The following is a 14,398-nucleotide window of genomic DNA, read 5'->3' as shown; positions in this document are numbered from 1 at the left end:
TTCCACTCAACGCCATAATTTCAAAATAGCTGTTTCAGCACAGGGACTAACTCTGGATCCTCTTACTACTTCATCTTTTCTACATTCACACATTGGTTTTATAATTCTAAATTAACCTTATATTCCTGTGACAAACCTACCTGGTTATGATGTACTATGTTTTGTTGTTGTTGTCAGATGTGACTGTGCAAATTTTGTTGACAACAAATTTAGTCAACAAAATTTTCTCTATGTTAATTAGGAATTAGTCTATAGTTCTCTTTTCTTGAAATGCCTTTGTCTAGTCTTGTTAATAATGTAATGCTGACCTCATAGAATGAGTTGAAAAATGGTCTCTCCTGTTCAACGCTTTGGAAGAATTAGTATGAAAGTTTTGCAAAACTGGCATTACTTTTTCCTTTAACGTTTGGCAGAACTCATCCGAGCCCGGACTGTTTTTTCAGGGAACATTTTTAACTACTAAAATTTCTTTAATAGATATTCACGTTATCTGTTTTTCTTCTTGCTCTATTAGTTTCTTCTTGCTCAAGAAATTTACTCATTTCAACTAAGTTGATGTGTTTATGTTATTACGTGTAGAATACGTACAATGTCACCTCTCTCATTCTTTTTATTAGAAATTTGTGCCTTATCTTTTATTTTTCCTGATTAGTTTAGCTAGGGGTTTATCAACTTTATCTTCTCAAAGAACCAGCTTTTGACTTCAGTGACTCCTTTATTGTTCTTCTGTTTCACTGATTTCTGCTCTGCTTTTTGTTATTTCCTTTTTTCTATTTACTTTTGAGTTTTATTTGCTCTTCCATTTTCTAATTTTGTAAGGTTAAAGCCGAAGTTAATGATTTGTGACTGTACTTCTTTTCTACATCAGGTGTTCAGTGCTAAAAACTTCACTCTAATACTGCTTTAGTTGTATCCCACAAACTTTTATGGGCTGTGTTTTCACTTTCATCCAGTACAAAATATTTCTTAAATATCTTTTATGATTTATTTGACTCATGGGTTATTTAGAAGTGTGTTACTAAGTTTCTAAATATATATTGCCCTTCTTCTTAAAGGTTAGCTTATTTGGAAGTCAACTCTAGATTAACTCATGTTTTCTCAGTACTTTAAAATTATTCCACCATCTTTTATTGTCATCTTTGTAACACTTTGATTGACAGTATACAATTGGGTTTTCATTGTTGTTATTGCAAAATTTGTTTTTCTTTGGAGGTAATATGCTTCTTCTTTCTAGCTACTTTAAAATCTTTTCTTTTTTTCTTTCTTGATATTATGCAGTTTCACTAAAGTGTAACTATCCTATGTGGTATACATGTGCTTTCTACAGATTCATATATTTTTCAGCTCTGGAAAAGTCTTAGCCACAATCTCTTCTCTTCTCCATTCTGTTTTCCCCTCTAGGATTTCAGTTAGACACATTACAGACTTTCTCTTTCTAGCCCCTAAATTTTATTAACATCTATCAGAATTCTACCTAGTTTCTTCTCTTTTTATATTTGTGCTCATTTTTTATATCTGTGCTCATTTTTGTGACTCTTTCTTTTTTAAATAGTGTTATTTTATATTATGAGTTATCATTCTATTATTTCAAGTCTCCAGAGTATAAATCCTGCATTTATTCCCTGTTTACTCTCACTCTTGGTTACTTACTTCATTATATGTTAAGTGAACTCTAAGTATTAACTCATACATTTGGACACTGTTAACTTGCAGAAAATAAGAGGTAAGTTGAGTATGTTTTCTCCAAAGAGCATTTTGGTTTGGTGCTTCGTGGAGCTGGGTTGCTACTGAACCAGGACCATTGCAGCTTCTTCAGGATCTCTGGGAGCACTCCAAGAGGTATTAGGCAACATGCCCTTCGCACGTGCTTGTGCTTAGTTCCTTTGCGACCCCATGGACTGTAGCCCACCAGGCTTCTCTGTCCATGGGGATTCTCACATGTGCTTACTGCTCAGAATTCAGATTTCATCTTTGGCTTTCCCCCCTTCATTCTTTTTGTTACTTGGAAGTTTCTTCCATGTTTTATGGTCCCAGCAATGAAAGATAAATTATGCCTTAGTAGGCTCTTATTACCATGGTGGGAGTGCTCCTTGGTGTATCTAGTTTAAAACTAAAAGAAAGCTAAAGTCCACTGTGAATCTAATGTCTTTATCCAACTTAAAATATACATGCTTTAAAATCATTTTCAGATTGCTTTATTATTTTTTTTAACCTAAGATTGACTTTTTTCTCCTTATTGCTGAATTTATAGGCTATCTCAGCAGTTATTTTCCTCAGATGTTTCAGGATTTTGATTTGCAGGATAATTTTGAGAAGAATTTTTTTTTAGGACCAGATTTTATCAATCGTGGAGCCTCCTGCCTTGTTGTGGATTTCTGGATCCAGTTACTACGTCCGTAGGCAGCTTAGCTAAGGTTCTGTCTATAAAACCGTACCTACCTTCCTAACACTTATTTATCGATTTTCCACTTAGTGACATGCAGTAAGCCTGTCTCCAATCTTGTACCTTGTAAGAGGCTATTACCCTACAGAAATCATTTCTGACTTGTGTCTGTCTGCTTTCAGACCCAGAGCTCAGAAGACTTGCAGCTTTAGCCCTATTACCCCTGCTTTATTTATCAATTTCATTCCTGGTTCATGGATACATGTAACTTGTTTTCAAAATGTGTCTAATTTCTTAAATCTTTATTTTTTATCTATCATCTAATGAATGCATACACAAAAAGCCATGAGGTTGTTAAAAGTTCCCAGATGAGAACGGTGATTGGTTCCGACAAGAGATCAGAAAATATTTCTCCTTAGGAAGCACGAGTCTTTTTGGGGGTAAAGTGGCGTGAAAAGTATAGACTTAAAATGACATCTTGACCATGATTCCTATTTTGGTCTAATTTTAAAAACTGGGGGCTTCCCTAGTGACTTAAGACAGTAAAGAATCTGCCTGCTAGGTGGGAGACCTGGGTTCAATCCCTGGGTTGGGAAGACTCCCTGGAGAAGTGAATGGCTACCCATTCTAGTATTCTTGCCTGGAGAATTCCATGGACAGAGAAGCCTGGCAGATTACAGTCCATGGGGTCATAAAGAGTCGGACACGACTGAACAATTTTAACTCTCACTTAATAACCGGAATACTGATGCAATTACTTTTATCTCCTCTAAGAAACAGATCAACTACTATCGAACAGGAGGTATAAACGTTGCTTCTACTCACCTGCTCCAAGAGAAAATTATGTACATCTTCCCCTTCTGGTAAAAAGTCCTTCCAGCTGAGGTCAGCCTCCCTCCATAGGGCTCCCACTTTCTTATGGCTCTAAAACAGAGATTAAGTCCAGCTCATTTACTTCTACATTGGAAGGAGGAAAAAAAAGTCAAGAGTGCCAAACTGTGAAGGCTAAAAAAACGGAAACTTTTCCTTGCGCTGATATGAGGTTAATTTCTTATCGATTCTCAGCTTTTAAGCTGAGATGCCTGAATGTACATAAATGTAGTGGTAAGTGAGGTGCGGCTGCTTAAGGCTCAATAGTTTCTTTTACCAGATGACCAATTGGGGATTGGCGAGTTTGGTGTTTGGTGTGTTTTTGAATATAATCGTCTAAAAAGAGTTTAATTCACACAGCTTATAAATTCAAAACTGTCTCTTTTCCTGGACAGTGCTATATGCATTGCTGATTAAAGCTATTCAATAAGCCTTGCTGGAGGCCCTCTTCATAGTAGGTTATCATTATGCTACTTAACACGAGAATGATTAAGGAAGTCATTGCTCCTGAACAAGAAATGAGAATTATTTCAAGGGCAAGAAGAACGGCAAGGTGGAGCCCAACAAACAGCAGAGAAGAGCTGCTGTCAGTTGGAAAACTGATGAGGACGTTCAAGTCCACTCCCTGAACCAAATCACAGTGATAAAGGAAAGCGTCAGGCTTTGAGGCTGCAACTGTCATCTAAGGAACACGTACCAGTTATTTCATAGACTAATTAGCCCAGAGCATAGCTGATAACCTGGCAGAGCTAGGATTTTAACTCTAGCTTAATTTCAGAGTTTATGTTCTATGAGAATTTTGTTTTAGTTAGGAAAAGTGAGAATCTGCTTTCTGTTTCTACAAATAAATGTTAACAAGACTTTGAATTTTAAGGGATGAAGTTAAATAGGTAGAAGAGGAGAAGAAAATTCTAGATCTAGAAATTAGGGTTCAATAAAAAGTTCAGTGCCATCAAGCAAAGGGTAGTAATAATATATATAGATAATCACCTAGGACTAGAGATGAGACTATTCAGTATACCTATCTATGAGTAATTATCACACAAACTAGATACAGGGGAACTTCTGCAGATTTAGACAGAGAAATGATATGCTATTTTGTTTTGTTTTTTATCAGTGCCTACAAAACATGGAACGACAGACTGGTTTCAAATAGGAAAAGGAGTACGTCAAGGCTCTATATTGTCACCCTGCTTATTTAACTTCTATGCAGAGTACATCATGAGAAATGCTGGGCTGGAAGAAACACAAGCTGGAATCAAGATTGCCAGGAGAAATATCAATAACCTCAGATATGCAGATGACACCACCCTTATGGCAGAAAGTGAAGAGGAACTAAAAGCCTCTTGATGAAAGTAAAAGAGGAGAGTGAAAAAGTCGGCTTCAAGCTCACCATTCAGAAAACGAAGATCATGGCATCTGGTCCCATCACTTCATGGGAAATAGATGGGGAAACAGTAGAAACAGTGTCAGACTTTATTTTTTTGGGCTCTAAAATCACTGCAGATGGTGACTGCAGCCATGAAATTAAAAGATACTTACTCCTTGGAAAGAAAGTTATGACCAACCTAGGCAGCATATTCAAAAGCAGAGACATTAGTTTGCCGACTAAGGTCCATCTAGTCAAGGCTATGGTTTTTCCTGTGGTCATGTATGGATGTGAGAGTTGGACTGTGAATAAAGCTGAGCGCCGAAGAATTGATGCTTTTGAACTGTGATGTTGGAGAAGACTCTTGAGAGTCCCTTGGACTGCAAAGAGATCCAACCAGTCCATTCTGAAGGAGATCAACCCTGAGATTTCTTTGGAAGGAATGATGCTAAAGCTGAAACTTCAGTACTTTGGCCACCTCATGCGAAGAGTTGACTCACTGGAAAGACTCTGATGCTGGGAGGGATTGGGGGCAGGAGGAGAAGGTGACGACCGAGGATGAGATGGCTGGATGGCATCACCGACTTGATGGACATGAGTCTGAGTAAACTCTGGGAGTTGGTGATGGACAGGGAGGCCTGGCGTGCTGCGATTCATGGGGTCACAAAGAATCGGACATGACTGAGCGACTGAACTGAACTGACAAAAGAGTGAATTCTATCATCCCAGTATCTCTTGCTCTGGTATGAATAAGTCAGAAATCACTCTAGAACTTTTCAAGTGAGTTTTGTTTTGATGTTTCTTACCCCAGGAGTTACATCACCTTCCTCTCTGGGAAGCTATACCACTTTTCCAAACCTCTTAACCTCTAATATAGCACTGACACAATTTTTTGGTTAAGATTTGTCTGTCTCCCCTTACAGTCTATAAATTCTCTGAAGGTTTAGTCATCTTTGTAGACTAAAATCCTGGCAAAGGGCTTTGCAGAGAATTATGCAGTAATTCTAAATAAATTCTAAAATAAATGCAACTCTAAGATAGAAATTCACAATCCTGCAGAATCATTTTTACCACCTATTTCTTTTTTCCATTAAAAAATCATTTTATTGAAGTATAGTTAATTTACCATGTTGTGTTAATTTCTGCTGTACGGCAAAGTGATTCAGTTACATATATACATACACACGGTCTTCTTCCTATCCTTCTCCATTATAGTTTATCACAGGATATTGATATTTCCCTGAGCTATACAAGAGGTCCTCACTATTCATCCATTATGTGCACAGCAGATGCAGTTTGCATCTGCCAACCCAGACTCCCAAACCATTTCCCCCTCCCCTTGGCAACCACAAGCCCGTTCTCTATTCTGAAAGTCTGTTTCTATTGCACAGATAAGTTCATTTGTGTTTTAGATTCCATGTGTAAGCAATATCAACATGAATCTTTACCACCTATTTCTAATCAGATTCAGTTCAGTTCAGTCACTCAGTCGTGTCCGACTCTTTGCAACCCCATGAATCGCAGCACGCCAGGCCTCCCTGTCCATCACCAACTCCCGGAGTTCACTCAGATTCACGTCCATCGAGTCGGTGATGCCATCCAGCCATCTCATCCTCTGTCATCCCCTTCTCCTCCTGCCCCCAATCCTTCCCAGCATCAGGGTCTTTTCCAATGAGTCAACTCTCCAAAAATAATAAAATTAATCATTTCATGAATCTCCTCTTTCTCTGAAAGCAGAGGAATTTTAATCAAAATCTATTATAATGAAGTACAAATAATATAGCCATTTTGCTTCAAGAGAAAATAAATTAAAACACATTTTGAGATTCTTTAAATTTTACCAAATCTAGCTGAGATTAGATAATTCTTCCCAAATTAGTAGAGAACAGAAAGGCAAATATACCTTTGGAAGATACTAGACTGAACCAGAGACCTCACTCTTTTTTTTTCCCCCCAAATAACAGAAGTTAACAGAATTACTTACACAGCGATACCCAAGTTTTTCACAGATAAACCAAGATCAAAATCATGACACTTCCTAATACACTGCTAAGTCCAGTACTAAGTTTAACACTCACCATTTGTTTGCATAGAAGGTGCAATATTTCAGAAATCAAGATTCCAGCTCTTCCAACAGGAAGTAAAGGTTTGCAAAATTCTCTGTAAAAGATGCAAGTAGTGCTTAAGTACCTCTGAACAAATTTTCTGTTTTAAAAAACAGGCAAACAAAGTGTGCCAAAAGAACAGATACTGTGCAACCTAAACAATACTGGGCAGGTCCAAGCTCCAGAACATGCTCAAAGTAACAATTCTCAGCAGAAGTAGTTCTGAGACCTCTGGTTTTTATGCCTCATTGAGGAGCTGGAAGGAGGCTTTACAATTCCTGGGTTTTGCCTTCTTCTCTGTTTCAGTGACAAAAGCAATGCAATGATCAGTCTCACTTACTCTGTTTATGTAAGTTCCAATTTAGGCTGAAAGGAGAGAAGCACCTTAGGTAACAGGAAGGTGTGAAGCCTGCTTATGAAATAAGTTTAAGAAAGGAAGCTTTTCTTTAGAATATGGATGAAACAGAAAGGAACCAATTTTCCTATAGTTAAATCAGTATTTCACAAACTATGTTCCATAGTATATTAACAATTATTCCTCAAAAAAAGGATTCAACAGTCAATTAAATGAAGCGATGCTGACTGAAACAAAGCAAAATAATCTGTATCTGTTGCTCTGCTTACAGGACTGTCAGGACCTTTAATGTGCTATAACACACCTGTGGCTCTCACAGGGAGACACAAGTGTGCAGAGTGGGACTATGTGAACAGTTTCGGGAGAAACACTAGCCTACACAAGGTAGCAACAATTGCCCATTCCTATCCAAATCTAGGAATGCCTAACAGCTCAGGTTCTTTCAAAACAACCTGAGCACGTACCATGCAGGTACCACAATCTGACAGGTTATCACGTGGAACTATAAATTCTTACAGCACTGGAGCAATGAGAGACATAAAAGCCAGATTAACACTAAGCTTCCAGGAGCAATCACTTTCCAATTACATGATTCTGAAGCCATATCTACTGTTAATGAACCACAGGGCTATTATATCCCCATCACTTCTCTAATTTAGAAAAATGTAACATTTTTATACAGAAATTAGAAGTCTTAAAGAGCCACAGGCTGGGTGTAAAAGTCTCCAAAAGCACTGAAGAAACAGCACTAAGCTAAAAGCCAGCTGGTGAGTGCTGCCAGGTTAACTAGAAATACATACAAAGAAACAAGCACAACTTACGTGATGAGTTCTCTCATGGAGATTCCGCCTTCTTTTAACATGGGAGTCACCAGTTCAGCAAGGTACAACCAAATATGCGGAATATCAATGGCCATGTCATCTGCCAATTCCAATGTTTCTGAAAAACTGGAAAAGAACAGGAAAAAATCCACATGCAAGTGTAATTGAAAGTTAAGATCAAATACATATATCAAAAACCAGTCGCTCAACAAATATCCATTAAACAACTGCTATGTCTGGTACTGCTCTAGGCATCAAGTACACAAGCTTTTGATCTCAAAGAGCTTGTATCATTGTGGGGAAGAAAACAAACAAAGACAAAAGCCTATTTGCAGACAGGGTTAATTCTCTGAAGAACAGGACCTAAGGTACCAGGATATCGCTAGAGGGTGACCAGAAAAAAACCCTGTATGGAAGTGACTTCTGAAAAACTTAACGAAAATGAGCCAGTCTCATGATGTCCTAGGGTAACAATTTAATCCCAACTATAAACAGTTCCCCATAGCTAAGTATCATATCCTCGGAGTCGGTCAGAAGCACTGACGGAAAACTTCATGTAATACAAACCAGACGCAAAGAGAAGAAAAGACAAAAATCCTTCCTTTGAGGAGCTTACAATGGGGAAGAAAGCTCGGTGAATACAAAAGAGCCTGACAACGTTACTACATAACATCATCATTATACACGTGACAAGCTGGGCAACCTCTAAAGAAAAGCTGGTGGTTTCAGGCTTTCATGCTATGGAGTATTTCTCAACGAAAAAATACATAAATCGAATTTTTAAATATAAAATTTAGAAACATCAAATACAAAACATCAGCACAGTCTTATTTAGGCTAGAAATCATAGCTATCTATTTTAAGTATAAAAACATAATTCAAGACTGTGTTAATCATTCCAACATAGAATATATTAAAAGGTACAAAAACAAAGGTGAATTTAACTATAGGAGATATATACATAATTAAAAGGAAATACACATAATCAGCCTTGACGTACTCCTTTTCCTATTTAGAACCAGTCTGTTGTTCCATGTCCAGTTCTAACTGCTGCCTCCTGACCTGCATACAGATTTCTCAAGAGGCAGGTTAGGTGATCTGGTATTCCCGTCTCTTTCAGAATTTTCCACAGTTTCTTGTGATCCACACAGTCAAAGGCTTTGGCATAGTCAATAAAGCAGAAATAGATGTTTTTCTGGAACTCTCTTGCTTTTTCCATGATCCAGCGGATGTTGGCAATTTGATCTCTGGTTCCTCTGCCTTTTCTAAAACCAGCTTGAACATCAGGGAGTTCACGGTTCACATATTGCTGAAGCCTGGCTTGGAGAATTTTGAACATTACTTTACTAGTATGTGAGATGAGTGCAACTGTGCGGTAGTTTGAGCATTCTTTGGCATTGCCTTTCTTTGGAATTGGAATGAAAACGGACCTTTTCCAGTCCTGTGGCCACTGCTGAGTTTTCCAAATATGCTGGCATATTGAGTGCAGCACTTTCACAGCATCATCTTTCAGGATTTGAAATAGCTCAACTGGAATTCCATCACCTCCACTAGCTTTGTTCATAGTGATTCTTTCTAAAGCCCACTTGCCTTCACATTCCAGGATGTCTGGCTCTAGATTAGTGATCACATCATCATGATTATCTTGGTCGTGAAGATCTTTTTTGTACAGTTCTTTGTGTATTCTTGCCACCTCTTCTTAATATCTTCTGCTTCTGTTAGGTCCAGACCATTTCTTTCCTTTTTCAAGCCCGTCTTTGCATGAAATGTTCCCTTGGTATCTCTAATTTTCTTGATGAGATCTCTAGTCTTTCCCATTCTGTTGTTTTCTTCTATTTCTTTGCATTGATTGCTGAAGAAGGCTTTCTTGTCTCTTCTTGCTATCCTCGGGAACTCTGGATTCAAATGCTTATATCTTTCCTTTTCTCCTTTGCTTTTTGCCTCTCCTTTTCACAGCTATTTGTAACTTATATGCAGAGTACATCATGAGAAACGCTGGGCTGGAAGAAACACAAGCTGGAATCAAGATTGCCGGGAGAAATATCAATCACCTCAGATATGCAGATGACACCACCCTTATGGCAGAAAGTGAAGAGGAACTAAAAGCCTCTTGATGAAAGTGAAAGAGCAGAGTGAAAAAGTTGGCTTCAAGCTCACCATTCAGAAAACGAAGATCACAGGATCTGGTCCCATCACTTCACGGGAAATAGACGGGAAACAGTAGAAACAGTGTCAGACTTTATTTTTTTGGGCTCCAAAATCACTGCAGATGGTGACTGCAGCCATGAAATTAAAAGACACTTACTCCTTGGAAGAAAAGTTATGACCAATCTAGATAGTATATTCAAAAGCAGAGACATTAGTTTGCCGACTAAGGTCCGTCTAGTCAAGGCTATGGTTTTTCCTGTGGTCACGTATGGATGTGAGAGTTGGACTGTGAAGAAGGCTGAGCGCCAAAGAATTGATGCTTTTGAACTGTGATGTTGGAGAAGACTCTTGAGAGTCCCTTGGACTGCAAGGAGATCCAACCAGTCCATTCTGAAGGAGATCAACCCTGGGATTTATTTGGAAGGAATGATGCTGAAGCTGAAGCTCCAGTACTTTGGCCACCTCATGCGAAGAGTTGATTCATTCGAAAAGACTCTGATGCTGGGAGGGATTGCGGGCAGGAGGAGAAGGGGACGACAGAGGATGAGATGGCTGGATGGCATCCCTGACTCGATGGACGTGAGTCTGAGTGTACCCTGGGAGATGGTGATGAACAGGGAGGCCTGGCGTGCTGTAATTCATGGGGTCGCAAAGAGTCGGACACGACTGAGCGACTGAACTGAACTGAACTGACACATAATCAGAAGGGTGTATGAATCGAGGAGTCAAGGGCAGGTGGTATCCTTTCAGATCTCACCATACATAAAAAATGTGTGCTTTTTCACTGCAATTCCAGTTTCTAGCCAGAGTATGCCCTTCTTTTTACCTACCTGAGAGAGCTACACATCACTAAAATTTTTCACTTAAAAAGAGGTACCACTGCAAAGCAGGGTCACTTTACTGAAGGTGTCATTTCAAAACAGTTGGCAGCTCAGCCACATTATCTAACTCTGGGCTTCATGAATCCTGAATGGCAATATTGTGACCTCACAGCTTGCAATTATTTGACACCAATTTGCTATAAACAGACTCTTGACTGTTCGCTCATTATGTACGCTTCCAGCTTGGTTAGTGTGCCAACGATGGAACATAATCTGGCCGGGCTCCAGGATTTCTAGATTAATTACATGTAATGCCTCTTCATGTTTCATGGTTTAGTGGTATAAACTTGCCTAATGGGCTCATGAGACAATCGCAGCAGTCCTGGTCTTGAAGCAGTGTGTCTAAACTGTTCTTTCCATCTCATATGACAACTAAAAGATACTCATATTCTTGCCCCAGTTGTCTACTTGTTGATTAGTCAGTTTACCATGGTACAGTCTGCAGAACACCATCACCGATCAAATCCATACTGATGATAAAAAACATAGGTGGCTGAACGCACGGTATCTGAAGCAAAAGCTCATAAGCGGCTTATTAAGTTTACTATTCCTAAATCCTTTTGTACGATTTTAAAAGAAAAGTCCTACAGCCCCGTGTGCAGAAGCTGCTTGATGATTCTCTCTGTGTCTTTGGACTACTACTTAGCCTGTAACAGTGCCTTGCCTAACATATTTTCTGCTGGCTGAATAAATGAAATAAAGTTACAGCACAGCCTTGCTTCGTGGTATATAGTGACCACCACACCCACTAAACTGCACTCTGGGAGGTCTACCAATGGGACTTTGAACATCCCTCACCCCATTTCAACTACAGAAACTCTATTTTTACTTATTTTATATATTGCAATCCTAAAATTTAGTTGAAGAAAGCAATAAATATTTAAAGTTAGAAATATATTTTTTAATTTTAGTTTTTTAATGCAGTAAAGTTCTGATTAGACATCTGCTAAAAGGCAAAATAATCTACCATCACTGGAAATGATCTTGTCAGGTAGCATCTTCCATAATTTTGCATTATGATAACTTTAATAAAAATATAAATCTGACTGTAGATAATCAAAGAAGAAACAGTGAAGACATCTCAAAATTAAGCTGGTCTGAAATTATTACCCTGATCATTAGAGAATCTAACTACACGTAAAACAAAGAAATAAATAAAAATATAAGACCCTTCTTATATTCCAGTACCATTTTCAAAGAATACCACAGAAAAACACTATTGCCTCACCTATGAGAGCAAATGGGGCCTTCACTTGCTGAGAAGCACCTCTACGATTCTGCATGTAGAACTTAGTCTGCTTGCCCACTTAGACTCCAAACAGTGTCTTTTAACAAAGTAGAATTGCCTTAAGTGGCAAGAAAAGTTCCAAGAGTAGTCAAGGAGGAGATAAGAATTTCCTTCCCAATAAGCATCTCCAAAAGTAAAATATTAATATAATGAGATTCCTTGAAGGGCAAATATTTTGGGTATCTAGTCAACTTCAACCTGTGTCCTGCTTTTCACTTATTACATTTTCATTTGTTCAAAACACTTTCAAAGAGATTCCAGTTTCATGGTGAACAATGAGCTACATTCAACTACCTTTACCAGACAGTTTTTAGAAGTTTCCTGAGGCCATGATATTAAATGACTGTACCACATTATCTGAAATGAATCTACCTACATAATAATGTGCTCACCTACCCACATATCTGATTAGCATCACAGAGTATTTAGATCCAAGGTGTGAAAATTCCAAGGGGATGGTTTGATCTTGTGGAAATGTTTTACATACATCAACTACTATGCTCAAAGTTGATAAAACATCTTTTAAAAAAACTGCAAAGGATCCAACCTTTGTTTATAAGTCACCTGACACAGAGAGGTTATCTGAAACATCTGTCTAGTCTATCTTACTCTTCAAGTAGCAATGTATGCTTTGGGCAGCTGTAGGAGAAACTACATACAGGGGACTGGAATGCAAAGCAGGACGTCAAGAAACACCTGGGGTAGGCAAATCTGGCCTTGGAATATGGAATGAAGCAGGGCAAAGGCTAACAAGAGTTTTGCCAAGAGAATGCACTGGTCATAGCAAACACCCTCTTCCAACAACACAAGGGAAGACTCTACACATGGACATCACCAGATGGTCAACACCAAAATCAGACTGATTATATTCTTTGCAGCCAAAGATGGAGAAGTTCTATACAGTCAGCAAAAACGAGACCGGGAGCTGACTGTGGCTCAGATCATGAACTCGTTATTGCCAAATTCAGACTTATATGGAAGAAAGTAGGGAAAACTGCTAGACCATTCAGGTATGACCTAAATCAAATCCCTTATGATTATACAGTGGAGGTGAGAAACAGATTTAAGGGACTAGATCTGATAGACAGAGTGCCTGATGAACTATGGACGGAGGTTCATGACAGTGTACAAGAGACAGGGATCAAGACCATCCCCATGGAAAAGAAATGCAAAAAAGCAAAATGGCTGTCTGGGGAGGCCTTACAAATAGCTGTGAAAAGAAGAGAAGCGAAAAGCAAAGGAGAAAAGGAAAGATATAAGCATCTGAATCCAGAGTTCCAAAGAATAGCAAGGAGAGACAAGAAAGCCTTTCTCAGCAATCAATGCAAAGAAGTAGAGGAAAACAACAGAATGGGAAAGACAAGAGATCTCATCAAGAAAATTAGAGATACCAAGGGAACATTTCATGCAAAGACGGGCTTGAAAAAGGAAAGAAATGGTCTGGACCTAACAGAAGCAGAAGATATTAAGAAGAGGTGGCAAGAATACACAGAATTGTATGAAAAAGGTCTTCACGTCCAAGATGATCACGATGGTGTGATCACTCACCTAGAGCCAGACATTCTGGAATGTGAAGTCAAGTGGGCCTTAGAAAGTGTAACTATGAACAAAGTTAGTGGAGGTGATGGAATTCCAGTTGAGCTATTTCAAATCCTGAAAGATGATGCTGTGAAAGTGCTGCACTCAATATGCCAGCAAATTTGGAAAACTCAGCAGTGGCCACAGGACTGGAAAAGGTCCGTTTTCATTCCAATTCCAAAGAAAGGCAATGCCAAAGAATGCTCAAACTACCGCACAGTTGCACTCATCTCACATGCTAGTAAAGTAATGCTCAAAATTCTCCAAGCCAGGCTTCAGCAATACATGAACAGTGAACTCCCTGATGTTTAAGCTGGTTTTAGAAAAGGCAGAGGAACCAGAGATCAAATTGCCAACATCCGCTGGATCATGGAAAAGCAAGAGAGTTCCAGGAAAACATCTATTCTGCTTTATTGACTATGCCAAAGCCTTTGACTGTGTGGATCACAATAAACTGTGGAAAATTCTGAAAGAGATGGGAATACCAGACCACCTGACCTGCCTCTTGAGAAACCTATATGTAGGTCAGGAAGCAACAGTTAGAACTGGACATGGAACAACAGACTGGTTCCAAATAGGAAAAGGAGTATGTCAACGCTAT

General features: G+C 38.8%; 1 protein-coding gene across 50 annotated transcripts in view; it reads right to left on the bottom strand.

Annotated features, from left to right (window-relative positions):
* The window catches only part of EIF4G3 (eukaryotic translation initiation factor 4 gamma 3), a 356,271-nt gene that overhangs the window by 11,652 nt on the left and 330,221 nt on the right, over window positions 1–14,398 (bottom strand). For all 50 annotated transcript variants that reach the window (XM_060410690.1, XM_042244658.2, XM_060410702.1 and 47 more), the window contains 3 exons: window positions 7,904–8,029; window positions 6,701–6,782; window positions 3,209–3,307 (listed from right to left, as the gene is read on the bottom strand). In XM_060410690.1, coding sequence (XP_060266673.1) covers window positions 3,209–3,307; window positions 6,701–6,782; window positions 7,904–8,029 — 307 coding nt within the window. The remainder of the gene's footprint in view (window positions 1–3,208; window positions 3,308–6,700; window positions 6,783–7,903; window positions 8,030–14,398) is intronic.

This window comes from Ovis aries, chromosome 2 (genome assembly GCF_016772045.2).
Source record: "Ovis aries strain OAR_USU_Benz2616 breed Rambouillet chromosome 2, ARS-UI_Ramb_v3.0, whole genome shotgun sequence".
Taxonomy (NCBI): domain Eukaryota; kingdom Metazoa; phylum Chordata; class Mammalia; order Artiodactyla; family Bovidae; genus Ovis; species Ovis aries.
This window is presented reverse-complemented; position numbering and strand designations above follow the sequence as displayed.